The sequence below is a fragment of the Aulonocara sp. 'chitande type north' Nkhata Bay genome, linkage group LG14, assembly GCF_057382095.1.
Source record: "Aulonocara sp. 'chitande type north' Nkhata Bay isolate Kocher_YH1m ecotype deep benthic linkage group LG14, A_spYH_male_GT1.1, whole genome shotgun sequence".
Classification (NCBI taxonomy): Eukaryota; Metazoa; Chordata; class Actinopteri; order Cichliformes; family Cichlidae; genus Aulonocara; species Aulonocara sp. 'chitande type north' Nkhata Bay.
In genome coordinates, this window is record NC_141357.1 from 40,197,133 (window position 1) to 40,221,362 (window position 24,230).

At 45.5% G+C, this 24,230-nt stretch overlaps 2 protein-coding genes and 1 long non-coding RNA gene across 5 annotated transcripts; 1 reads left to right on the top strand and 2 right to left on the bottom strand.

Annotated features, from left to right (window-relative positions):
- Positions 1-1,186: 1,186 nt before the first annotated feature.
- On the bottom strand, positions 1,187-18,477 carry abcg1 (ATP-binding cassette, sub-family G (WHITE), member 1). Of its 3 annotated transcripts, XM_086262570.1 has the most exons (15): positions 18,343-18,477; positions 11,158-11,404; positions 8,266-8,383; positions 7,883-8,015; positions 7,756-7,806; positions 7,536-7,681; positions 6,865-6,988; positions 6,253-6,367; positions 6,034-6,179; positions 5,802-5,903; positions 4,454-4,622; positions 3,678-3,778; positions 2,704-2,862; positions 2,497-2,615; positions 1,187-2,407 (listed from the first exon to the last, which is right to left on the bottom strand). In XM_086262570.1, the coding sequence occupies exons 1-15, from the start codon at positions 18,403-18,405 to the stop codon at positions 2,179-2,181; spliced, it is 2,022 nt and encodes a 673-aa protein (XP_086118696.1). In that variant the 5' UTR covers positions 18,406-18,477; the 3' UTR covers positions 1,187-2,178. The 3 variants fall into 3 exon arrangements, with proteins under 3 accessions (XP_086118696.1, XP_086118695.1, XP_086118697.1); XM_086262569.1 differs by having other exon boundaries at positions 7,536-7,806; positions 7,883-8,067; XM_086262571.1 differs by lacking the exon at positions 2,704-2,862 and having other exon boundaries at positions 7,536-7,806; positions 7,883-8,067.
- Positions 15,846-19,950, top strand: LOC147315302 (uncharacterized). Its single transcript, XR_015124785.1, has 3 exons — positions 15,846-16,059; positions 19,017-19,097; positions 19,381-19,950. It is a non-coding gene; the product is annotated as an uncharacterized LOC147315302 (long non-coding RNA).
- spcs2 (signal peptidase complex subunit 2) lies at positions 19,886-24,099 on the bottom strand. Its single transcript, XM_086262572.1, has 5 exons — positions 23,955-24,099; positions 22,918-23,001; positions 21,401-21,561; positions 20,986-21,120; positions 19,886-20,884 (listed from the first exon to the last, which is right to left on the bottom strand). Exons 1-5 carry the CDS (start codon positions 24,000-24,002, stop codon positions 20,698-20,700), a joined length of 615 nt encoding a protein of 204 aa, XP_086118698.1. The 5' UTR covers positions 24,003-24,099; the 3' UTR covers positions 19,886-20,697.
- Between the last annotated feature and the right edge of the window lie 131 nt (positions 24,100-24,230).

A 24,230-nucleotide genomic window follows, 5' to 3' on the forward strand; every position in this document is an offset into this window, starting at 1 on the left:
AATAACGCAGTAACGCAGCGTGCTTACTGGAAAGTAACTTTAATTTGATTAATTTTTGTAATAGTAATCCCTTATTTTACTCATTACTTGTAATGCCCCTCCCTCATCCTGGTCATGGTGGACAGATGCCCCTCCCTCATCCTGGTCATGGTGGATGGATGCCCCTCCCTCATCACAGTCATGGTGGATGGATGCCCCTCCCTCATCCTGGTCATGGTGGACAGATGCCCCTCCCTCATCCTGGTCATGGTGGATGGATGCCCCTCCCTCATCACAGTCATGGTGGATGGATGCGTCTCCCTGACTGTGATTATGGCTGATGGATGCCCCTCCCTGACTGTGATTATGGTTGATGGATGCGTCTCCCTGACTGTGGTCATGGTTAGGATGTGTCTGAGTACAGAATGACCGCTCAGGTCTTATAAACTCTGCTTTAAATGTTTTTGCCCGTCTTGAATTAAGACGGGCAAAACCTTCCTCGGCTGTGGTAATGATGATAAAACTGAACTTGACACTGTGAAGGTGATGTACATGTGTGTCTTCTCTCAAAATGCAGCTGCTGTTGTGGACAAACGAGCTGAGCCTAGGTTTGCCAGCACTTATCAGCTGGCAAATTAAGAACATCTCATTACAACGTTTGTGGTGTTGTCCTCTTGTGGGTGGTGGGGAGGACGCAGGAGGCACTAGAGGTTGAGTGCTTGGTGGATTGGGTGGCAGTCAGGGGCAGAGGTCTTGGTATTCTGATCCCCGGATTCCAAAAATGGCTTGTGATACATGGGTGTCGCCTCGCTCGTATGGAAGGGCCCCTGTTTAATCGTGTCTGAATCCCTCTGTGTGCTCTGCGTCTCTGATTCACATCTAAACTCTGATTTTATTTTCCTTTTCTCACTCTCTGAGTTTAAATCTGATTTTTATTTAACCACGTTTCAAAGATGAACATTTCCACTTTTGTGTTTTAAATTTCTGCTGTGAAATCAGATGTGACACAGTGATTAGAGCAGACGTCCAGTAGGATGAACGTCATTTCCCAGTAAACAGCTCCACCTGCTGGTTGCACAGTGCAGCTAAGCGAGCTGCTCAGTTGCTTTATGTGAGGAAAAACATCTGCTGAGTTTTTCAGACAAAGCTGTTTGCCTGCTGTCGCAGGTACATACACAGTTAACCTGAATATTAAAAACAGACAGTGTAATGTTCCCATAATTCAGTTTAATTAGTTCTGTCACAGCCAGTGAAATGATCAGGAATAAACAGCATCTCAACATGACAAATACTTTTGATATTTTCATTGTTTTGTTCATCCTACCTTTCAGAACACGGTGTGGGTAATTATTGTTTTATTGTTTTATTGTTTTATTGAAATATCAGTTTTTCTGTTTTTTCACAGGAAAGTTTTCTAAAATTTATTTAATGTGAATTTTATCAAAGTAAACAGATGTAATATTTGTGCTTAAACAGGTTCCAGCCAATGATTTTTATTCATATTTATTGTAAAACTTTTATATCTGAATCATGTGGATTTACTCCCAAACACTTTCCGCTCAAAAGTTTGATTTTTCATCATTTTTATCCCCAGTTAGTTTTCACCAGCAGCCCACTGAGTTTTGTTTTAGCCTCAAAAGAAAAGCTTCCAGGATCTAGAAGATTTTTGTTTGAAATCATGTGTCTTTGTGTGTGAATGTCGGTCGGGTGGATGGAAGATTAAAAACACTTTTAAATGCACTGCCGAAAACTTCATCCAACAGTTTTCCAGGATTTGCAAAATCTGAAACATTCCTGCATCACTGCCTTCAGTGGATCTGCAGAGGCAGGATGCTTAAACATGAAGGACAGAACTCAGGAAATCAGGGCCTCTGTGCTGCTCTCACCTTTGACCTCAGCAATAAACTAAAGAGGCAGAGATGTCATCATCCTGCAACTGCAGAGGCTTTTATTCTAAAAAGTAGAAATCAGTCAGGATGTGGCATGGTGAAACCTCCAGGATCCAGAAGACCAGCTCCTGGTCCCACAGGACCTCCATGAGACCATGAGATCTCCCCCTGTAGGCCTGCGGTGTCCTCACATACCATCTCTTCTTCATGTGTTGTTTAAGAGTGAGTCAAAGTGGAGACAAACTGGACAGCTGCTCTTCGGCCTCCGGGCTCTTGCTCTGCGACTCCTCCTCTTCCTCCCGGCCTCGCTCTACCTCTCAGAGCTGATTTTGTACCGGAGGACAAAATAAGCAATGAGTCTCAGAGACAAAAAGAAGATGGTGAGGACAATGAAGTCCAGGTAGAGTTTGGCGTCCAGCATGTCCAGCTCCTTGAGGATTGCCTCAGACTTCTGGAAGTGACACGCCTCACCTTCACCGCAGTGAAGATCATCACGACCCAGGCTGTAGATGGACAGGATGACGCCTTCAAACCCGTACCTGAAACACACAAACACGTTCAGAGAGTGCAGCAGCGCCCCCTGCTGTGTGGATACAGCCGCAGGTCCGCCAGCTAACAGCGCCCCCACCTGACGTAAGAGATGTAGGACATCCACTGCAGGTACCAGGGGATGGTATCGAAGCTGACGAAGAACCCGGAGAACAGCAGAACCGGGATCGCCGTGACCGGACCCACAAACGTGGCCACCTACAGGAAGCAAACACACACGAGTGATGTCAGCACAGGAGCACACCTGTGAGCGGACAAGAGGTGATGGAGGAAACAGCGAGCGGACCTGCAGAGAGGTGGAGGCGGCTCCGATAAGCAGACCCAGACTCTGAGCCACCAGAGATGTCAGAATCCCCAGAGACAGGAAGAGGAAGAACCGGCCAGCGTCCGGAGGCTGAGCCGTCATCCAGTACACGATACTGCAGTACACCACCGGGAACACTACCTGTACAACAGCGACACTGCAGGTCAGCGGGTTGATACTGCCAGGTCTCCGTGTGCAACGTTAAGCTGAAGCTCTTAAATCTAGGTGTGCGTATTGCCACTGATTTCTACAACGATTCAATTCTGATTCACAAGGTTGGATTTTGACTCAGAAATATTATAATTTTGATCAATTATCTTGGATATGTACAGCATGTCCGTGTGCGTGCTGTCGGGCTTACATCCTTTTGCAGAATCTGTTCAAGCTGTTTTCAATGTTTGGTTATTGTTGAAATGGTTTTGTGAGGCTGTAGCTGAGATTCTGACATTTCTGGCAAAATACATCAAATTCAGGATTTCGTGAGTCGATATGGGATTATTAAAATCAAAAACTATTTTTTAAACCCACCCCTACTTAAATCTAATAAGGTTTAAGGCTTTCATTATTAGGGGTGTGGCCTCTTAGACTGACCAGTGGATAGTGATACAGACAGCTGTGGGTGTTCGCTGTCTGCTAGCCTGAGGTGAGGCATCCCTGAACTGGACCATTGCTGGTTTTTTTTAGAACATTTCTAATGACATTATCAATATCATTAGCAGTTACCAGAAATATGGCCGGGGTGAAGTTACTGTATTAACTGACTATCCATCAAGGGTGAGCCCCCAAAGTTTCTAACAAAATGATAAACTGTGCCGTCAGAAAAATGACAATAAAACAAGATCTTTCATCATCTTTCATCTTCAAATGTGTCATTAAAGAAAGAGATTCAGGAGCTGGAACCAGGAGCTGCCACTCTAAGTGCAGCTTAGAGATCGATAAAGCTGTGTCTTTGTTACCTGGAAGGGGACATCAGCCATGGTTTTGGCCAGGTAGTACGCTTTCAGGCTGTACCAGTAGTTGAGGTGTTCTCTCAGAAAGACGCCCATCTCCAGAGGAACTGAAGCACAAAAACATGGCAGCAGGTTTTCAAAGGTTGCGACGAATAAAACTCGTCCTTATTACAGAGACTTAGTCTGATGTTCTCTGACAGCAGCTCCCAGAGCGACTGCTCGCTCATAAAAGCCCAGAAAAGCTCAAATTTAAAGACACAATTTTACCGTCATTAATCCTGGCAATTGTGGGTGTCAGTTTAAGGATTTTCCCACTGCAGCCTGGATGGGTTTGGCCCTGAGAACATCAATAAAGCTTTTATTGTGTATGAGACAGAGAGTTCCTGAGTCAGAGCCGGCACCTTTGGTGCTGTTCAGGTAAAAGTGACGCACCTGTTGCTGAGCTCACCTCTGAACACTCAGCTCTATGCTTGAACCTCTGTGATGTCAGAGAGGCTAACACTTCAGAACCTCTGTTTACAAGAGGAAGCCAATCAGAACAAAGTTGTCTTTAAGGGGGAGGGGCTAAAACAGGTTGTATTGCAGGTAGGATAAATGGAGGTCTGTTGTTCTGTCCACCTTTGTAACAGCAGACCTCGTGTTACACAAGCCGATGAAGGACAGAGAACAGCTGCTCTCCAGCTCGACTCTGTGATGTATTTGTTACGCAGATGACACCCTGATCTTACTCAAACGTCACCTGTGTGCAGGTAACGTGACACAGCAGCTTGAGGCGGACTCACAGGTGAGCACCGTGGGCATCAGAGCGGCGAACATGAGGAACAGCATGGAGAAGAAGAGGAACCCCGAGTTACTCAGAACCTTCTTGGCTTCGTTCCCGATACCCAGATACAACAGACCAATAAGAACGCCGATCCCAATGTGAGACGAGATCCTCAGGTGAGTCAGCACCTGCCAATGACAATGCCTTACTTCAAACTGCAATACTGCACAGTAATATTACCACACTGACAATGTTTTATTTCACAAATCTGTGCTGGAAACCGTCACCACGTGTTTAAGTTACAGTGAAAACAATGTTTTTGTGATTGAAAAGTAATCAGTAAAATGATGTCATTATATATGACCAGACTCAGACCAGAGTTTTAGGAAATTAGGAAGAAAATTGGCAAGAAATTATTTGTAAACCCGTCTAAGGAGCTTAGAAAGAAAAGCATCTGGACTTCTTTAAGTTTCTTGAAGACATTTCATCTGAGAAGCTTCTTAAATTCTATGAGCAGCTGGTGAAGAGTCACAGATTTTTACGCCCAGCGCCCTGTATCAGGATGGAGGCAGCTACGGTTGTAGCCACAGCTGGGCCAGACTGACAGAAGCGAGGCTGCCATTTCGCGCCATCGGCCCTTCTGGCCAACACCAGTAGGTGGTAGGTGAAGTGTCTTGCCCAAGGACACAACCTTCCGATTACAAGACGAACACCCACTCTTGAGCCACGATCGCCCCACTGGAGACACCAAACAGCCACCTTGACAGGACAACACTCAGTTGTTCACATGCATCTAAAGGTCAAAGGTCACTCTTTGAGAGTAATCCAATGATGTTCAGGAACAAATGAGGAAACAAAGTAGTTGAGATCTCTCAGTCTGGAAAAAGGGAGTTTTTCCTTCCCACTGTCGCCAAAGTGCTGCTCATAGGGGGTCATATGATTGTTGGGTTTTTCTCTGCATGTATTATTGTAGGGTCGACCTTACAGTATAAAGCGGATTTAGGCAACTGTTGTTGTGATTTGGAGCTGTATAAATAAAACTGAATTGAACTGAAGTTGTTGCTGCTGAGGGTGGCCCAAACCAGTTTTTAAGTTTAGGGGGCCATCACTTGGTTTGGATATTTTTCCCCTAAAAATAAACACCTTCATTTAGTAACTGCATTTTGTGTTTACTTGTGTTATCTTTGTCTAACATTTAAATTTGTTTGATCTAAAACATAACAAAAATACAAAAAATAGAAAATTGGGAAGGAGGCAAACACTTTATCACACCAGTATAAATGGTAATGATAATTGTTATGTCAGAGTGATGGAAAATGGTGTCATCTGTGTGAATCTGAGGTGACGTGTACGGAGGTGTTTGTCACCGAGTCTCTGAGGATGCTGAGAAAGGTCCTCCTGAACAGGATGGAGAACTGCATCATGCAGCTAGCAGAGAAGCTGTGACAGCCTTCAGACGATGAGCTCTCCTGACGGGAGATCATCACAGGTACATGTTGATTTTCAAAGGACTCATTCGTCATGAAACATTCAAAGGAGGTAAAGCGAAAACCTCCCTCTCATCAACCAATCACAGCAGAGGGCGTGCTGTTTTTTTACCTCCTCGGTGCGCTGCCACAGGAAGGGGTGGAGGGTGCTGTCTCCGTTGAGCTCGGGCTGGTGGTCTTTCTCACACTTCCTCTCCTGAGCTGCCATCACCAGCCTGATCATCTGGTCCCCGTACTCTCCGGACGCCACCTCCATCACTGCGCACAGAACCCATCAGTGAGTCTGACGCCGCGACGGCCGAGTGGGAACAGCTCGCCGGGCGAGCCTTACCGAAGTCAGCGGGGTTGTGGTACGTGGGGCAGTTCAGCCCGAGGTCTCTCAGGTACGGGACCAGACTGGACACCTGTCCCCTGTAGATACACTGACCCTGACTCAGCACGTACAGCTGAAACACGCACAGAGAGACAGACACAAGTGAAACCCGCACTGAATCATGTTTCTTATCATTCTGTGGACCCACACCAAGGTTTTCAGCTCCAAACACCTTTGTAGAGCACTTCCTGTTCTTCTCTCATCCTTAAAACCTGAGCAGGAGGAAACGGATTTCACCCCATCATACAAACTGTTACAAGTGCTCACTCGAAGCTTCTTTACACCACATTTACTCCTCTACACAAACTTGATTTTATCCCCTTTAAAAGCTCTTTGCCCCCCTCACACTCTGATTAGCAGATGACCCTCTAACCCACTGAAGGAAATGTAATCATTTATTTATTGCTTCTGACATTAGAGCTGCTTCTATAAATGTTTCAAACTGTTTCAGATCTTCAGAAAAAGAACCGCTGCTAACACTTCTGTGCATTGTCCAGCCACACGTTCATGTGATACCGGTTTACACCACTAGATGGTGCAGTGAGTCAGTGTAACGTGGAGGAGGGTCACCTTGTCGAAGAGCTCGAACAGTTTTGCGCTCGGCTGGTGGATGGTGCAGATAACCGTCCGTCCTCCTCGAGCCAGAGCTTTGAGCAGAGACACCACTTGGAAACATGACGAGCTGTCCAGGCCACTGACACACACACACACACACACACACACACACACACACACACACACACACACACACACACACACACACCTTCATAGAAGCTCAGCATGAAGCAGAAACATGACCAAACATCACTCACATGTAGAATTTGAAGTACAGCTTGTTCTGATCAAACGTCTGAAATAAGTCAAGTAAAAATAAAACAGCTGTGCTTTGGCACGACTGATCTCTGAGGCAGCGAAACCATTTCACACAGGTGAGTGGCGGGACCAGGAGTCGAACCACAGATCTCCCTGCATGATCCTATGTGTCAGGCATAACGTTTAAAATGAGTCTGCACAGTCTGAAAGGCTCTAAAAGCGTTCAGCCTGCGCGATTCAAAAATTGCTTTAGTGCAAAGATTTAAAGTTGGTTAGGAAGACTGAGCTGACTGAGTGGAATGGTTCAGCTGCTTTTCATTGGCTGAGGACAGAGCACCGTGGTCAGGACTGATATCCGACCTTCTGTGACCTTCTGCCAGCTTGGGATGAACCACGGAGAGGACCTGGAGGTCAACCTGATTTCTTACCTCGTGGGTTCATCAAAGAACATGACCGGCGGATTGTTGACAAGCTCCAGAGCGATGGCCAGCCGCTTCCTCTGCCCCCCCGACAGGTGAGACGTCCTGGTTTGAGCACATTCCAGCAGACCCAGAGCCATCAGGATGTCCCGGACCTGAAGGAGCAGAGATCCGAGTTCAGCCTGAGGGTAGAGTCTGAGATCAGGGAGGCCAGGAGCGATCGGCTCACCATGTCTCTGCGCGCCTCCTCCTTCTCCTGCAGCTTCAGGCTGGCCGACACCTGCAGAAACAGAGAGCAGGGTCTGCGATTACTGCGGTCTGCAGTAGGCTGAACGCTGAGGCTCAGCAGCACCTACCATCATGGCCTCCTGGACACTGAGGTGAGGCAGCAGCATGTCGTCCTGCATGATGTAACAGGAAACCTTCCGGAAAGAGCGCAGGTCTCTGGGCTGCCCGTTGATCAAGATCTCGCCCTTCATCCCCGTCTCCCTGTACGCAAAGACAGACGTGCACTGAGCGCGCTCTGGACAGATCCACTGACCTGCAATCAGTAATCAGATTCTTCACTAGCATTTACTGACACACACAGAGGTACAGCAGGCCGATGTGAGGATGCGGTAAAGCTCTCAGACTGAGATGTAACATAATCTGAAAACATTTTTAAAACATCTGCAGCTGAGAGCGCTATGACCTCAACCTCACACTCAGTCATCATCTCCGCCCTGATGGATGCACCCACCTGTACCCGGCCAGGATATTCATGAGCGTGGACTTTCCGGCTCCTGAGGGCCCCATGATAGCCACCAGGTCCCCACTGGTGAATTTCCCAGAGATGGCTTTGAGCAGAGTTTTGTAACCTGAGGCGAACAGAAACAATCAATGTGCAGGTTTCCCAGCAGCTCACAGAGCCGCTCTTTGTGCTCGAACTCTCGGCTCAGGTTTCCCATCAGTTTGGAGTTTTTCTCTCATTCATGCAGACCAGCAGCTGCTCTCACACTTTAGCCGCTCCGCTCGGCTTCTGTGCGAAAAACAAACACTCCCGCTCATCCTAAAGGCTCACTGCTGATGTTTCAGTGCTGACGGTCTGGACTCAGGTCAGTTACAGAACTCGGTGAGGCTCGTGCATCGTCCCGAAACAGACCACGTTTCTCCTGGACCTGCAGATGTGCTTCAGACATCTACAGGTCCATCAGAGACCCTCCCAACCCTTCAGCTGTCCCTCACTTACTCCGAGCAGCTACCCTGATCATAGTGTGACCAACCAGAACATTTACATCAGCGTGAGTCCAAAAACCCTGCAGCAATCATGAAAACATCTTCAGTAATCTGCTGTTAGTGTTTTGTCCTCACAGTGAGCTCAGCATCAGACTTATCCACAAGTTTCACAGTCTCAAAGCAAACAGTCACTCATGACTGAAACACAGTGAAGCACACATGTAAGAACGTGTGTGCCGGGCTGAGAAACCATGAAGAATGTGCTGACACCTGAAATCCTGTCTCAGAGACCAGGTTTCTGAGGTTGTCGTTATAACTGAGGAGTGTGTTACACGTTACACACTAAACGCGCTTTAATGAGATTATTAGATTTAATCTGACCAACAGTACCCTCCGCACACTGTACACCCATGACTGTACACCAACCCACCAGCCAACATCATCGTCATGTATGCTGATGACACTGCTGTGGTTGGGCTCATCTCTGATGGAGATGAGACGGCGTACAGGGTGGAGGTAGAGAACTTGTCCTGCTGGTGCTCAGAAAATAACCTGAAGCTGAACATCCTTCAAACCAGAGAACACATGGACTTCTCCCTGAAGTCCATGATGGAGAACGGGTGGTACTCGGGGGCCACGACCGAGAGCAGAAAGACAGCTATTACAACTATTCTAGCCTGTTAGCGCCTCGTACATGCCCCATTACATCAACCCTCACGTCTTCATCTGCTACTCTGCTTCATGGATCTATCTTTCTGGCCTTTTAATAACATGTGATCGCATGTTAACAGATTCTGTTGGCCTGAAAAGCATCAAAGAACCAATCAAAGGTTTTGTGTGAAAATTACAATAGAAAACCTGTAAATGTTTTCAAACTCACACCTGCACGCTGTTTTTGTGCACCTGAGCAGGTGTGAAATGTTCTCAGTGAAACTCATCTTTTCTAATATGAACAAAGAGTTTGGCTGAGCTCCATAATAATGGTCTGTAACCTGAGGCTATCAGAGTCTCTAACAGATCTAGTTTCAGCTAGAGGTTCCCGGCACAGCTTTACACAAGCACTATGTTCATTTTCTTGCTCAGGACCAATCAGAGGTAAGATGAGGTAAAGACCGTACAATGATAGAAGGAAAACAGAAAACCCCAACAATCAAATGACCCTCTATGAGCAAGTACTATGTGACAGTGGGAAGGAAAAACTCCCTTTTAACAGGAAGAAACCTCTGGCATCCTGTCTTCCTTCTCTCGCCCCAACCAATCACAGCATATGGCCCCGCCCCTCCCTGAGCCTGGTTCTGTCGGAGGTTTCTTCCTGTTAAAAGGGAGTTTTTCCTTCCCACTGTCGCCAAAGTGCTTGCTCACATTGGTCATATGATTGTTGGGTTTTTCTCTGTATGTGTTATTGTAGGGTCGACCTTACAGTAGGATTTAAAGTTAAAGTGGATTTAGGCAACGGTTGTTGTGATTTGGAGCTGTGTAAATAGAATAGAATTGAATTGAAAATTGAATATTAACACATAGTGAGTGAAGAAGAAACACCCTGTGCATCATGGGAAGGGATTCCCTAAAATAACAATCCGACCCATTCTCAAGCCTGAGCAGAGCTCAGATGTGGGCGGGTTCACGAGCGGTGACATCGTCGCTTGTTTTCTTGTTCTTGCGTCTTTATTTTCAGGCAGCGAGCGACGGCGCGTCCTCCAATCTGACCTGCAGCTATTTACAGCAGAAGACCCAGCTGAGATTAACAGATTACAGCCGCTAATCCAGCGAGCGCACAAACACACAGCAGCCAAACCGAGAGCACCCAACGGCTGCCTGCTGACGCACAGCCCATCATTAACAATAAAAAGTCAAAAGAATGACATGAACCCTGTGAGGTCGGCCATCACCTTTGACCTCTCCAACTGGACAAATAAAGCCCCTAGATGGATAGATCTATGCACACACACACATATATATGTGAATATACTTTTTCTGTTCAGGGCTATAAAATGTGAAGCCGTCTGAGATTAAATTTGTGGGTTTATGAGTCGGTCAGAAGCGTTTATGTCAGATCTTCTCTTGCGTTCTGCAGACTCAGCATCTCTGTGAGGTTCAGGGTGGCTCTGATGTTGGTGTTCAAAGGTCAATGGTCACTGTGACTGTCTTTAGTCAGTCTTAGGTTGGCCTGATCCACATCTCTGTGGAAGCCTTTTAAAATAGAAGCATTCAGACCAGCTCCTCCTGCTGTCCTGATACTTTTTGCTGTTATAGGAGCGTGACTCAGGATCTGTAATGAATAAACCAGCTACAACACAAGGCTGAATCGTGCTCTGGATTATTTTCCACCCTTCAGGCATTAGCTGGCATTGAATTTACAGTGACAGTGTGTTTATTTTCTGAACCTCTGCCATCTTTGTTTTGTGTATGACTCTACCTTTCTTCCTCCACCAGGGTCCCTCTCTGACCACGAAGGAGACGTCTTTGAACTCAATGTTGACCGCGGGTCTGCGAGGTAATGAGGAGAACCTCTGGGCCTCCATCAGGTTGTTGTCCACCTTCTTCAGGTGTCCCTGCAGCAGTGGCGTCTGCTGGCTGCCAGCCAGCCGCTTGTTGACCACCTCATCCATACAAAGACAAACTGTCCGGGGATCCAACATAAGGTCAGGGGGCCCGTTGGTATTCTGAAGGTGAATAAAAGGAATCCGGCTTAAGACAACCATAGCTGACCATCTGAGAATGTAAGCAAAAAGGTCCATCAATCCATCCATCCACCATCCATCCATCAATCCATCCATCCATCAATCCATCAATCCATCCATCCATCCACCATCCATCCATCCATCCATCCATCCATCCATCCATCCATCCATCCATCCATCCAACCATCATCATCCACCGTCATCCGTCCACATTATCATCCATCCATCCATCCATCCATCCATCCATCAATCCATCCATCCATCCATCCATCCAACCATCATCATCCACCGTCATCCGTCCACATTATCATCCATCCATCCATCCATCCATCCATCCTTCATCATCCATCCAACCATCATCATCCACCCAAAATCATCATCCATCCATCCTTCATCATCCATCCAAACATTATCATCCTCCCACATCATCATCCATCCATCCATCCTTCATCATCCATCCAACCATCATCATCCACCCAAAATCATCATCCATCCATCCTTCATCATCCATCCAAACATTATCATCCACCCACATCATTGATTGATTGATTGGTAATTTATTTCAACATGTGAACAATATACAAGTACATTTAGAAAAGAAATAAGAGAGAAAAAATATACTATACAAATTACATACAAAAAAACATTCTGATTAATTTACATGTTGAAAGGGAGTGGGAAGAAGTATACACTTATTTAATCCCACCCCTTTGCCATAAATTATCAGTGAATATTTAGTCAGCTTCCTTACTGATATAATTTGTAATAAAAATAGTGAACAGATTTCTGATATACTATATACTATAATATCACATCATGAATTTTTTGTTTGTTTGTTTTTAAATAGAGACATTCACTTAATTTAAATATTTTCCTTTTCTTTATAGATCGAGAAGATCATATTTTTATAACTCTTTTTGAACAGTTTTATGTTTGGACATTGCTTTAATTCCATATTCAGTTTGTTCCATAGTTTCACTCCATGAACAGAAACACAAAAGCCTTTTCTTGTAGTACGTAGCTTCATTGTTTTGAAGTTACAAAAACCCCTTAAATTATAACTTCCTTCTTTCAAAAAAAACATACTCTGAATATTACCTGGCAGTTCTTTATTTTTTGCTTTGAATAGAATTTGTGCTGTTTGGAATTTCACTATATCGTCAATTTTCAATATTTCAGACTGCAAAAATAGTGAGTTTGTATGTTCCCTATAACCTGCATTGTGGATGATTCGAATTGCTTTTTTTTTTAAGACATCATCATCCATCCATCATCCATCATCCATCCACGTCATCCATCATCCATCCATCCACCCACATCATCCATCAATCCATCATCCATCATCATCCATCCATCATCCATCATCCATCCACGTCATCCATCATCCATCCATCCACCCACATCATCATCCATCCATGTCATCCATCATCCATCCATTATCCGTGTACATGTTTTTTTCAGTGTTTTGCTAAAATAAAAGCTGAACCTAAGCTGTACCACAGAGACTTGGTAAAAGCTTACAGATTTTGGTAAAGCTGGTCCTGTACACACAGTATCACAGACTCTCGCCTGGATGATGCACTCACATATTTCTGTAGTCCTTGCTCTAATCTCAGCCTCAGTCACACTAGAACTAAACAATGTTCACTCCGCTGAATCTTTGTTTTTTCAGACTCATGGTAAAGCAACTGATAACAGCACAGGACAGAGAAGACCACTGACAGCTGGAGAGCCACAAAGGTGAATGAAAAAAATATGACTGTGTATAGCGTTTACAGTTTAAACCATTGAAGCGTGTGTTGGTGTGAAGAGAAGCTGAATGAATTCACTCATCAGGGCAGGCGGGTTTCCTGCATGAATGGTTAGCTCGCGACTGTAACCTGATTGTAGGTGCAGCGGTGAGATCAATGAGCCTTTGAGGGGTCGGTGGTCAAAAAAGTGCTCTAGGAGCCATTGTTTGTTGTTGTTACCTTATGTGGTCACTTTTTGTGTTTTAACAGTATGGCATGTTTTTATGGTAGACACATGTAATTAGAGTCAGGTGTTGTTGGTCAGAAGGAGCAAACGGTTTGTGGCCGCTGATAAGAGTCTGCTGAACAACAAATGCAACTGATGGAAAGCAATAAATGTGTTAAACAGGCAAGATAAGTATGGCTGGAGTTATTGAACCAAGTTTCATTCATAATAGTGGCATTGCGTCACCTCTGCCAACGAACACCTCGGTAGCTTCAAGCGTAGGCTTAGCCTCTTGTGATGGCCAAAACCACGGCCGCACTAAAAGTGGGCAACTCTTACATATTTTAATTCATTCCTTCATCTAAACACATTCACACACACTTTGGTTTGCAATAAGTTTATTGACTGGTTTGAACACATTTGTTCTATTCGCAAGCGCGTACATTTAGTTTACTTATATATTAATACCAATTCATTTCTGATTTTTGGTTTGATTGTGACTAATCTTTGTCTCCTTTACTGGTTTCTTACCTGCCATCATCCCTGGCATCTTTTGTTGCCAGACAAAAGATATTGGCCAGTGTTTAAAAAACTTAAATACATAGATGGGCTGACTGGACCACACCACCACTTCCTGTTGAAGGGGGCAGAATGTGTATTTTCTTTAGTTAACCTCCTAGGACCTGGCGTCCACATATGTGGACATCGCATTTTGGGTTAGACTAAAATACTCAATTTTGCTCTACAAGGGCCTGATATCCACTTATGAGGGCATTATACTGATACTGTTCTATCAAAATTTTAAATGAATATCCTCATATGTGGCTCTCATTTTTCTTAGAAAAATAAGACAGCTGGGATAGGCTCCAGCGCCCCCGGCGACCCTGAAAAGGATAAGCGGAAGCTAATGGATGGATAAAAATCAGGTAAAAAAAATCTGGTAATTTTTACATTCATTAGGTCCCAATCAGCCCAGATATCAAAGAGAAATTAAAAATGCTGCCGTGGAAGAGTTCGGGTCTTAGGAGGCTAAACATGTTTTTGTAGTTAACTAGATATCTGAGTTTAATGTTTTTGATTTCCTTCTTTGCTGTTTAGTTTATTAACAAACTGAACTGCATCGTTTTTGTGGTATGTGATTGTGTTTAGTTGTCGCTGTTTTGTCATAGTGGTCTGATCAGCCATTATATATACCATCCATCCACTTCTGCTTATCCTTTTCAGGGTCGTGGGGGCGCTGGAGCTGTTATGGGGCGAGAGGCGGGGTACACCCTGGACAGGTCGCCAGTCCGTCGCAGGGCCAACACACAGGGACAGACAACCATTCACACTCACATTCACACCTAGTGGCAATTTGGATTATCCAATTAACCTATCCCCACAAGCTGCATGTCTTTGGACGGTGGGAGGAAGCCGGAGTACCCGGAGGGAACCCACGCAAACACGGGGAGAACATGCAAACTCCACACAGAAAGACCTGATGGTGGAATTGAACTCAGGACCTTCTTGCTGTGCGGCAACAGTGCTAACCACCGTGCTGCCCATTATATATACCTTTGTGTGTCATTTCCTGTTTGGGTCAGTTATGTTTGTTTGGGCAGTCGTTTCACATTTCTTTGGCTGAGTTTAGTTTTTTTTATGAGCTCAACATTTTTGTTTTGTAAATATAACTTTTTGGGTTAAATAAATGAAAACCTGTTTTTCTAACTCCTTGTGCAGTACAGTGAGAGCGCGCCGATAATAGAGTTTCGAACCTTTATCCCTCCTTAAAAAGCTGACTGAGGAGCCTGCTGGTTGTGATTGTCAGCTCTCATCCTGCAGAGCCGAATGTTTGTTGTCTGGGTTTGTTGATTCTCTACATGTTTTCCAGCAGGCCTGGACGCAGACGTGGATGTAGTCAGATTAGGTACAGGTCTATACAGGCCAGAACATCCAGACTGGCCAACAGCCTGTATCCACAGGCTGTGAGGCTCCTGAACTCTCTGCCCCCCTCTCACGGACAATAACCATATCCAACTTCTTAATAGCAATGAACTGGTCTGCATTGGTGCATCATATCTTTATTCTCTTCCCCCTCCTGCCCCCCCCCCCCCCTCTTTCTTAAATAGATAACTATCATATCTGATATCATATCTCACAGTACAATAATATTGAATGGGTTGCATTGTTGTATTTTGTCATGTTTCTCAGGTCTTTGTCTGAATTTCTACGAACATTATTGCTAAGGATTGTCTTATTGCATTGGAGTCACACTGGGTTAAATATGTACACTTGGGTTTTAAGGGGTATTTATTATTTTCTTCTTTTTTTGGGGTTGTATGGAAGCCCCAAACGCAATTTCATTGTTCTTGACAATGACAATAAATAAATAAATACTAAATACTATTAGCCGTCAGCTAGTCCGGTGTTGTTCCTGTAGGACGGCCATGTGTGACTGACCTGACCCAAACGAGGCACTAATCTGCCTTCGAGCAGGAGGTAACTGTCGGGCAGAGCTTAGTCACCAAGCTAAAGAACAGGCTGAGTGCAGGATTTTAACTGAGCACCCGGCTGCTGTGATTCAGCAAAACTATTGCCATGGTCACCATGGTAACCCTTATCATTGATTTCTTCACTCTCAGTACTGAGATCTAAATTACAATTGAGGATTATCTGCGGGTCTTCACAAACTGAATATAAAGGTCAGTATCAGAGGTTTCTCCACTCCGCGTGATGAAGCATCAGTGCCTGAGATGTCTCTTGCGCCATGTTGGTTCTTGTTTTCAGGAAGTGACCATATTTGGATGAGAGGAAGGAGCACTAAGTTAAGAGCTAGTTATCAGTCTACAGACACAGATACCTGCTAATCAATAACAACAGTTTCCCTCATTAACCCTGGAGCTCAGTTTGTTACTACGGCAACCTCACAGCAGACATATTATTGGTCACAGGTGTTTGATGTCACCTGTCAGCCAAAATTTGAGAAAACAATTTAAAAACAAAAATGATTTCTTGCCTGGGAGTTTTTCCATCTTTGTTTTTTTGGCTCATCTAACATTTTTCAGACGTCTCCATTTGTCTGCTTAAAAAAAACTACCAAATAACTTTCCTGTCATTACTCATCACTGCAGCATGAACAGCTTTACATCACTGACTCATGTTGAGAATATTTCTCTATGTGGAAGTGATGCTTTTTGTAAAACTCGAGCAGAATAGGAATACATACACATAACTAATAATTTGTGACCACACAGACAGGAGCAGAGATAATCCTGAGCTCAGAAACATATAAACATGTGACTAAACAAAGAGCTTTTCAGGAAATCAGAAGATTTCAGGATGTTTACGAGGAAACTTTGTGTGTGCAGCAGTAAAGGAAGTACAAGTACTGTACCTGTGGATCACCTCATAAATTGACTGCAACATAAGTATAATCTGAAAACTGTACTTAAATTACTGTATTTTATTCCTCCGGACAATTGTACTGCTGGAGCATCGAGACACCTGCAGCAACAGATGAATGTGTTCCTCCATTTGGTTTGTAAAAGTTCTTAAAGTAGTGAGAAACCTTTGTTGTGACTCATCGTTTCAGCCCATAAACTGTACGATTTTAACATCATCCGATTTTTACAAGTTCTCCATGGTTTGTGTAAAAGTCTTAGTAAAAGACTCAATGGAGGAACAAGTACCACACATTTATACTCAAGTATTAAGTAAATGTACTTACACGTGTTAAGAAAGGAGAAAGGCTTCTATCCTCCCAGCACGAGTCCGCTCTGTGAGAGCTACTAAACTTTCAAAACTTCCAATCGTGGGCGTGGCTACTGGAGCCCCGCCCCTGCGTGGAATTTGATTGTCACACCCCGAAACAGTGCTGTGACATCACCACAGCCCGGGCAGACATTAGGAGGGGCCACAAGGAGGTCTCGATTATAACTGCACCTCCTCCAGCAGAGGCAGCAGTGAGTCATGATGTTTGGTCTCTGTGGATAATCTCAGCCATCATAACAACGGTACGCTGCGAGGGTGTTTAAATTGTAGGAAGTCTTAAAGTTTGCATTGTCAGAGGCGTGGCCTTTTGACTGACAGGTGGATGGTGACACAGGCGGCTGTAGCTGCGAGTTTCACTTGAACCTTTTGGAGCATTTTTAATGATACTATCTGACCAATAATATCGCTGCTGTGAGGGTACTGTACTCACAGACAGTCGACGAAGGCTGATGTTACTGAATTAGCATCATCTGTATCTGCGTGATGCTCCATACAGTCTCACCAAGCTGGCTAGCATTAGCACGCCACCCTCTCGTTTACGTCTGGGTAAAAAACAACGCTGTGGTGGTTAAACGCTAAAATGTGAATCCTGAAACGAATGAGTGATTTCAGTGTGCTTACTGCCATCTATTATATACAGTCTTTGTCCCTGCAGATTTACGATTTAAGCCGGAGGTCTGAGCATTATTTAGCAATGTTCAAAGCTTAGTACATATATTTTCCCCTCATTTAAAAAATCCTGTAATCACCCCGTGTGTCCACCCTGACTCCATTTTCACTATAGCCCAACATTTCATGCAGTAGGTTTCCAGTCTTGGCAGTCACTGTCTTAGAGAAACAATCCCAACAGAGGCACTAACACCCCGGCACTACAGAACTGCCCCTTCAGTGCGTGAACACAGAAACGATGAGGATAACCCCGCAGTATCATTCAAGTTAAAATCATATTATCATCATGAGAAGAGCTCTGCTCATACCATCAGGACTCTCCTCTTCCTCCCTGAGGAGCTGACCTTGGTGCAGTGGAGCTGCAGGACTGTTAACTTCTTTAAAACCCAAACATGTGAGATTTGCTGAGCCTCACACAGCTGACCGTCACATTCAGGCTGATTCCCACACAGATCTCGTTGCTTAGAAAGCTGTTTCCTTTCCTTAAACCAGCAGGAGACACAGAGGGTCACCCCTCATCATACCTCTGGAGTCCTCATACTCACCATGATGATGGAGTTGGTGACAGTGGGGTTGTGGACGGACCAGGCAGCCATCAGACAGGCCATGGCCGAGAGACAGCAGCACTCTGACACACACACACATCTGATCAGTGCCTCACTGACAGGCAGCAGCCTGCACTCATGGCCCTGCCCCCTCACCACTAACCCCACCCCTGTCTGGTGGCCACACCCCTCTCTGTGAGCAGTGAATAACATCAGTGGTGCTGCCTTAAAGAGAACAATTTAAAAACATGTACAATAATCTGCCAGCGTTTTTTTTTATTATTTGTGTTTGTCACCTAAAAACAAACAAACAAACAAATTTCCACAGGTGCTCTACCCACAGCCTGTAAATAACAGATGGACACTGCCACCTGGATAATGTCAGATTAACGGGAAAACAGACCAAATTTAAACACGCTCATTTATGATGAAGGTCTTTAGACCGATGATCCCAAACACTCACCGCAGAGCTCCCTCTGAGTCTGCTGGGGGCTTCTTCCTGTCGCCAAAGTGCTTACACGTGGTTGTCTGATTGTTGTTGTTTCTGTGTTATTTAGCTTAATGCTAACCCAGCAGCCGTGTGCCGGGCTGACTCCAACAGTTTACATTTGAACCAGTTTGACCTCATTATGGTTAAAAACTCCTGTGTTTCACATAAATTTGTGTTTGAGCAGCTTCAGCCTCTTGGACCCTGAGCATTTTAGCTGCCACCATCTTGGTTTTGGGGTGGAGTCTCAGAGGCCATTTGAAGACGTGTGAGTATCAGACGGTCTCTACATCATCAGCACGAATGTTGCATAGGATTTTATTTGACGTAACTTTGTTCAGTTTGGTTTCTGCAGACTGAAGCCAAATATGAGGATTGGAGTTTGACATGTTTTTATCAGGAAATCTTTAAAAGCTTTGATTTCATTGTTTCACGTCGTGAGCTCTGAAATGTTTTACAGTTCAAAGAGCGACTTTAGTTTCAATCTCTGTGCTGCAGACTGAGTCAGGTTTAAATGTAACTGCATCCATCCATCCTCTTATCCTTGACAGGGTCATGGTGGGGGTGGAGCCTATCCCAGCTACCACAGTGCAGGAGGCGGGGCACACCCTGGACAGGTCGCTAACACAGAGAGACAGACAACCATTCATACTTGTGAATGGACCGGCCAGGCGGGCGAATCAAACTCAGGACCTTCTTTAAATTGAAATCAGCATCGTTTTGCTGTCAGTTCAGACGTCGCTGCTGGAAAACTGAACCTCATCAACGCCTGACGGTGCTCAGAGGCACAGACAGGAAGTGCTCAGACCCTCCACGTGTCCAATCACTGACTCTTTAAAAGAAACCGTGTGAACAGTGTTGGAGCTGCACGCCGGCTGCTGCCTGTGGACGCGAACGTCAGCCTGAGTTCTCCACCTGCTGGTCGGACAGCGGTGCTGCACCACAAACACCTCCACACAAACCAAAGCCACACCCAGAGGTTGCTGACCAGGTTCACCTGTGCAGGTGACCCTGTGGGGGCTGAGAGCTGAACTCAAAGTGAGACACACATCCAGATGTTTCTCTAACAAGATCCAAGTTTAATGTTTTTTTTAACACAGAGAAAGCATCTGAGAATAAAAAACTTTCAAAATAAAGGTCTGATCAATGTCCACTTCCTGTTGTACGGCACCAACACGCCGGTTAGTTCACCTGCTGCTGCAGTTCAAACTGATTCTCACATCACAGAGAAAAAAATGACGAAAACTTTACTTTTTTAAACACTGAAAAAATCACATTTTATTTTTAAACCGTTGGCCATCATTAGCTGCTTATTCCCCACCTCCGTGACCCTTACGTAAGGCTCCGCCCACCACAGCCATGTCACACAGCGGTCCTTAAACCTTTAATACTTGGAGACCCGGTGAAGACGCATTGAGTCTCAGGTTGTTTTTAAATAGCTGAAATGTTCCTAACCTGCTGACAGAACACCTGACCTTTGACCTCTGAGTGACAGTTAGCTGTGACAGGAAAATAAACCCTTCAGAGTGGAGCTGAGCCTCTGACTCTGGTCTCTGTCCCTCCTGAAGTTCACTGGTTTCTGATCATTCCCACTCTCGGAGCATGAGTGGGCAACACGGACCTGTGACTCCGCCTGCTGCCGAGTCTGTCTAATAAAGGAGCGGCCGCCGGTTTGCGGCTGAGCGTGCTGACCTCCGGGGTTGTTCAGAGTGTGGTGGTAAAAACAGACAGACTGCAGATTTCAGATTTTTAATATGAATGCATGAATAAGTTTCCTCTGGCAGCTCCTGATGGAGCCGGCGCTGAAACCAGTGAACTCTGAGGAGGAACAGAGGAGGCAGACTCACACCACGTTTGCTTCCCGTCTTTTATTTGGTCTTCTTGTCGGCGGCGAGCGTGTCGTGCAGTTTAGAAACGCTCTTCTCAAACTGGTCCATCACCAGCGTCCCGTGTTCGTCGAAGAACGCCGACACCGACTTGGTGAAGTCCGCCTCTCTCGACTTCTTGGACTTCCCGTCGGAGAAGGACACCCGGAGCGTGTACTGGTCGTCAAACCTGGAAAACACAGACGCAAACTGATCCACTCTGAGTCCTTCGCAGATGAGGAAATGTGCAGACTGCTGGGGGTTGCTGGTTTGATTCCCATACTCACTGACCGTTTGAGGGAGGAGGAGAGCTGCCAGATGTGGTCTGGATCCATCCCAGCTGGATCCTTCTGCATGGCCACCAGGAAGATGTTCTTCTCTTTGTAGGAGGTGTACAGCGTGAGGATGCCCATCATGATGAAGTACGTGAGGAAGAGGAGTTAGGGAAAGCCAACACGCTCATCATCATCATCATCATATTAGACGGAATCATTTCTACAAACATTTGTTTTTGTGTTTCAGTGACATTCATGAGACTTTCGGTGTTTTTAATATGCAAAAACATTTTTACATTTTTCTCTTTCATCTGTCGTTTCTGAATTTTGAATCTTATTTCAACATTTTTCCCCTCACATGTTTCACATATGACACACTGTGAGTTCATCATCTTATTTTTTAAAAGCAGAGGTGTCCGTCTGAAGGATATGAGATGACGCAGCAGGCGAGGACGGGTCTGGACTCGGGGAAGGGGTGCAGATAGTCCCAGACCAGAGCCAGCATGGCAAACAGACAGGACACAGTGCAGATCAGCAGGCGCCCGTCGACCAACTGGAAGTTCTCCAGGTAACCGTACTTCTCCAGCAGCACCTGGTCATAGATAGGTCATATCGATATGAAGTTTAGCCAAACAAGGTGAACAGCAGCTTTCCTTCACATGCGTTCATGACTCATCGCGATGAGTGAAAAATCCCAGCCGACAGTGAAGCTCTCACACGCATGCTGGCTTTATGCTGCAAACATCATTCAAAGCTTAAACAAGTGACGAAGTTTCGACTGTAGCTGTGTCCATAGACTGCGTCCTCCGAAGACCGAGAAGACCAAAGAGCGAGGCTGTGAAATGTGACGGTCGAGCCTTCAGTTTTGTGTCACCGCGGTCTCGGTGGAGTTTAATGAACTCGCCGTCTGCTCCTTGCTGTCTAAAATATAACAGGACACTGGAGTAAACTCTCGACCGTCTCACACTTCTGTTTAATCAGTTTTCTGTTTGACGTTTATTCAGCTGTGTGAAAACTAACTTTAATCTCAGCCACACAGATTCACTCAGGAACAAATAAAACGCTGAAAGAAGCCAAACAATAACATCTTTAGGTTGTCTAAGTGACTCATATATCACGTTTAACCTGAGTAGCAAAAGTCCGCGGTGATCTGAAAGTGATCCTCCGGGAGTTGTGCCGTTCTCGGCGGCTCCAGTGACCCGCGAGCTCCCGGCTCGCTGTCGAGCTGGTGGGTAGCAGACGTCTCTGAAAACGTCGAAGCACTTTTACAAATATGTGGCGTCTTCATAAACCGAGCAGATATTTGAAGTTTTCACAGCTGCTTTCTCTGAAAATATGTTAAAAGTTTATTTTGTGACCCAGAAAGATTAATAAGAGTAATATTCAAACTTAGTAGCGGCCGCCATTGTTGGAAACTGGAGTTTGGCTGGGCCGCGCTATGAATTCTGGGATATGGTGGGCCACGAAGGACACACCCGACCCATCCTTCAAATTCGGGGAAAAGGAGGACGCATTTGTCGGCTGCATTCGGAGGAGTCTACGAATTTGAACAGCCTTCGGCGCGTCGCTGTGACGTAATCGGTCTACAAATACGTCCTCAGGAGAAAGCAGCCCATGAATTTGGACACGCCCCCTGTGTGAATCTGACGTCATCAGCTAAAATCCGACCAATGAAATTAGCTCCTTGAAGAAACACTGCTCAGGTCGCTTCAAACGTAGGAGTTCCCTCCTCCCACCTTCACACAGCTGCAGTTCTCCACCCTCCTCTCATCTGAGTGAACCTTTCCTGTTTTACTTTTACTTAAAACATCTTGCTCTAAACCAGAGTCATTCATGTCTCCGAAACATGGACGTAAACTGCTGGAACGTTTCAATAAGAACAAGTAACACATGCGGCTCATGTTTGAATATTTGCTGTTAACATGTGGATAAAAATAATCAATTAAACCTTCTTCGCAGCGTCATCCAAGGAGTTCTTCACCGCTGCTCCATCCCATTTATCAATCTTCACCGGCTTCTCGTCGATCCTCCACTGAAACACAAACACAGCAGTTTAATCGACAGTTTCCATCTGAAGATCAGGCTAACATAAGCACGGAGGCGGCGACTGCAACTCTTCTCAGGGAGAGTTCATGTTGAGGGCGGAGACATCATCTTCCTGTCATCGTATGATGGAAGCTAAAGAAATCTGAGCCTTAAAATGAGTTTCTAAAAAATGGGCTTAAAGAATATTTGCATGTTAAAAATCTGGAGGGGACGAGAACAACGGAGAGGTTTTGGAGGCCCGTCGCAGTCCAAAAACTGAAAGAAGACAAAGACCAGGGCGCCATCAAACACAGACCATCAGACCGGAAACAAGATACATGCTCTTACAGTGAAGGGCGCCTGATCGCAGGTCAGCTGGTGACTTCCTGCTCTACGCCCCCCACTGTGTCTGACACCAGCAGTTTAAAAGCCATGTTTGCTTTAATGCAGGAAGTGACCCAGAAACGTGCTCCAGGAATTAACCGCCCCCCCTGTGCCCACGTGCAGCGCCACCTGCTGCAGATGTTTTACCTGTTTCATGTGTGGAAACTTAAAGCTTCATTCTGAAGCACGCCTCCTGCACTCCTACATCACCTGTTTAACAGACGGGTGAGTTTAGTTAAACTGTCTGTTTCCGGTTTGGTGCAGCTGTTTAACAGCTGGAAGCAGGAAATAGAACAAACCGCTGAACTTTGACCTCTAATAACGGTTTATTTCCCACGCAGAGGTTAAACTCGGCTCTCAGCTTCATGCTCAACTTTGTTTTTATTTTGTTTTCATTCTGAATGTATCCACTTTAGCTCGTTAGCATTAGCTTAGCCCCTTAGCGGCGGCTCACACAGACACACACCGAGCCGCACAGCAGCTGCAGCGGGGACATAGACCTCCCAGCTCCGGGACACAGACCCTCCCCGCAGGGGTTCATCCTGCTCAGGAGAATCCGTTCACGCTTTTACTCACTTTCTCCAGCAGCCCGCTCTTTCTGTTCCCCGCAGCTGCAGCCGCCATCTTCTCTTCCGCTACAAACACGGCTCTGTGACCTGGATGCAGCCGATTGGCTGTCCACCGAAATTATAGCGCTCGACGCGCATGTCGTCACCACGTCTGCAAGCGTGGCCGAGGCAGCTGCGGCGTGCGCGCTCATGTGGAAAATACAAACGACTCAAAAATGAAATGAATAAAAACGTACGAGGTTCAGTTTTTAGCGAACAGCAGGAGGCCTTTATTTATCTGACA

Bases quoted from the DNA above. Each gene is read 5' to 3' on its own strand.
- spcs2 (XM_086262572.1), bottom strand. From the start codon at position 24,002: ATGGCGGCTGCAGCTGCGGGGAACAGAAAGAGCGGGCTGCTGGAGAAA. The intron at 23,002-23,954 runs GTGAGTAAAAGC...TTTGTGTTTCAG, and splicing joins AGAGCGGGCTGCTGGAGAAA to TGGAGGATCGACGAGAAGCC. The intron at 21,121-21,400 runs ATATCCTTCAGA...CCTCTTCCTCAC, and splicing joins CTCGCCTGCTGCGTCATCTC to GTACTTCATCATGATGGGCA.
- abcg1 (XM_086262569.1), bottom strand. From the start codon at position 18,405: ATGGCCTGTCTGATGGCTGCCTGGTCCGTCCACAACCCCACTGTCACC. The intron at 6,368-6,864 runs GTGACCCTCCTC...TGCGTGTTTCAG, and splicing joins TGTTCGAGCTCTTCGACAAG to CTGTACGTGCTGAGTCAGGG. The intron at 6,180-6,252 runs GTAAGGCTCGCC...TTCTGTGCGCAG, and splicing joins CCACAACCCCGCTGACTTCG to TGATGGAGGTGGCGTCCGGA.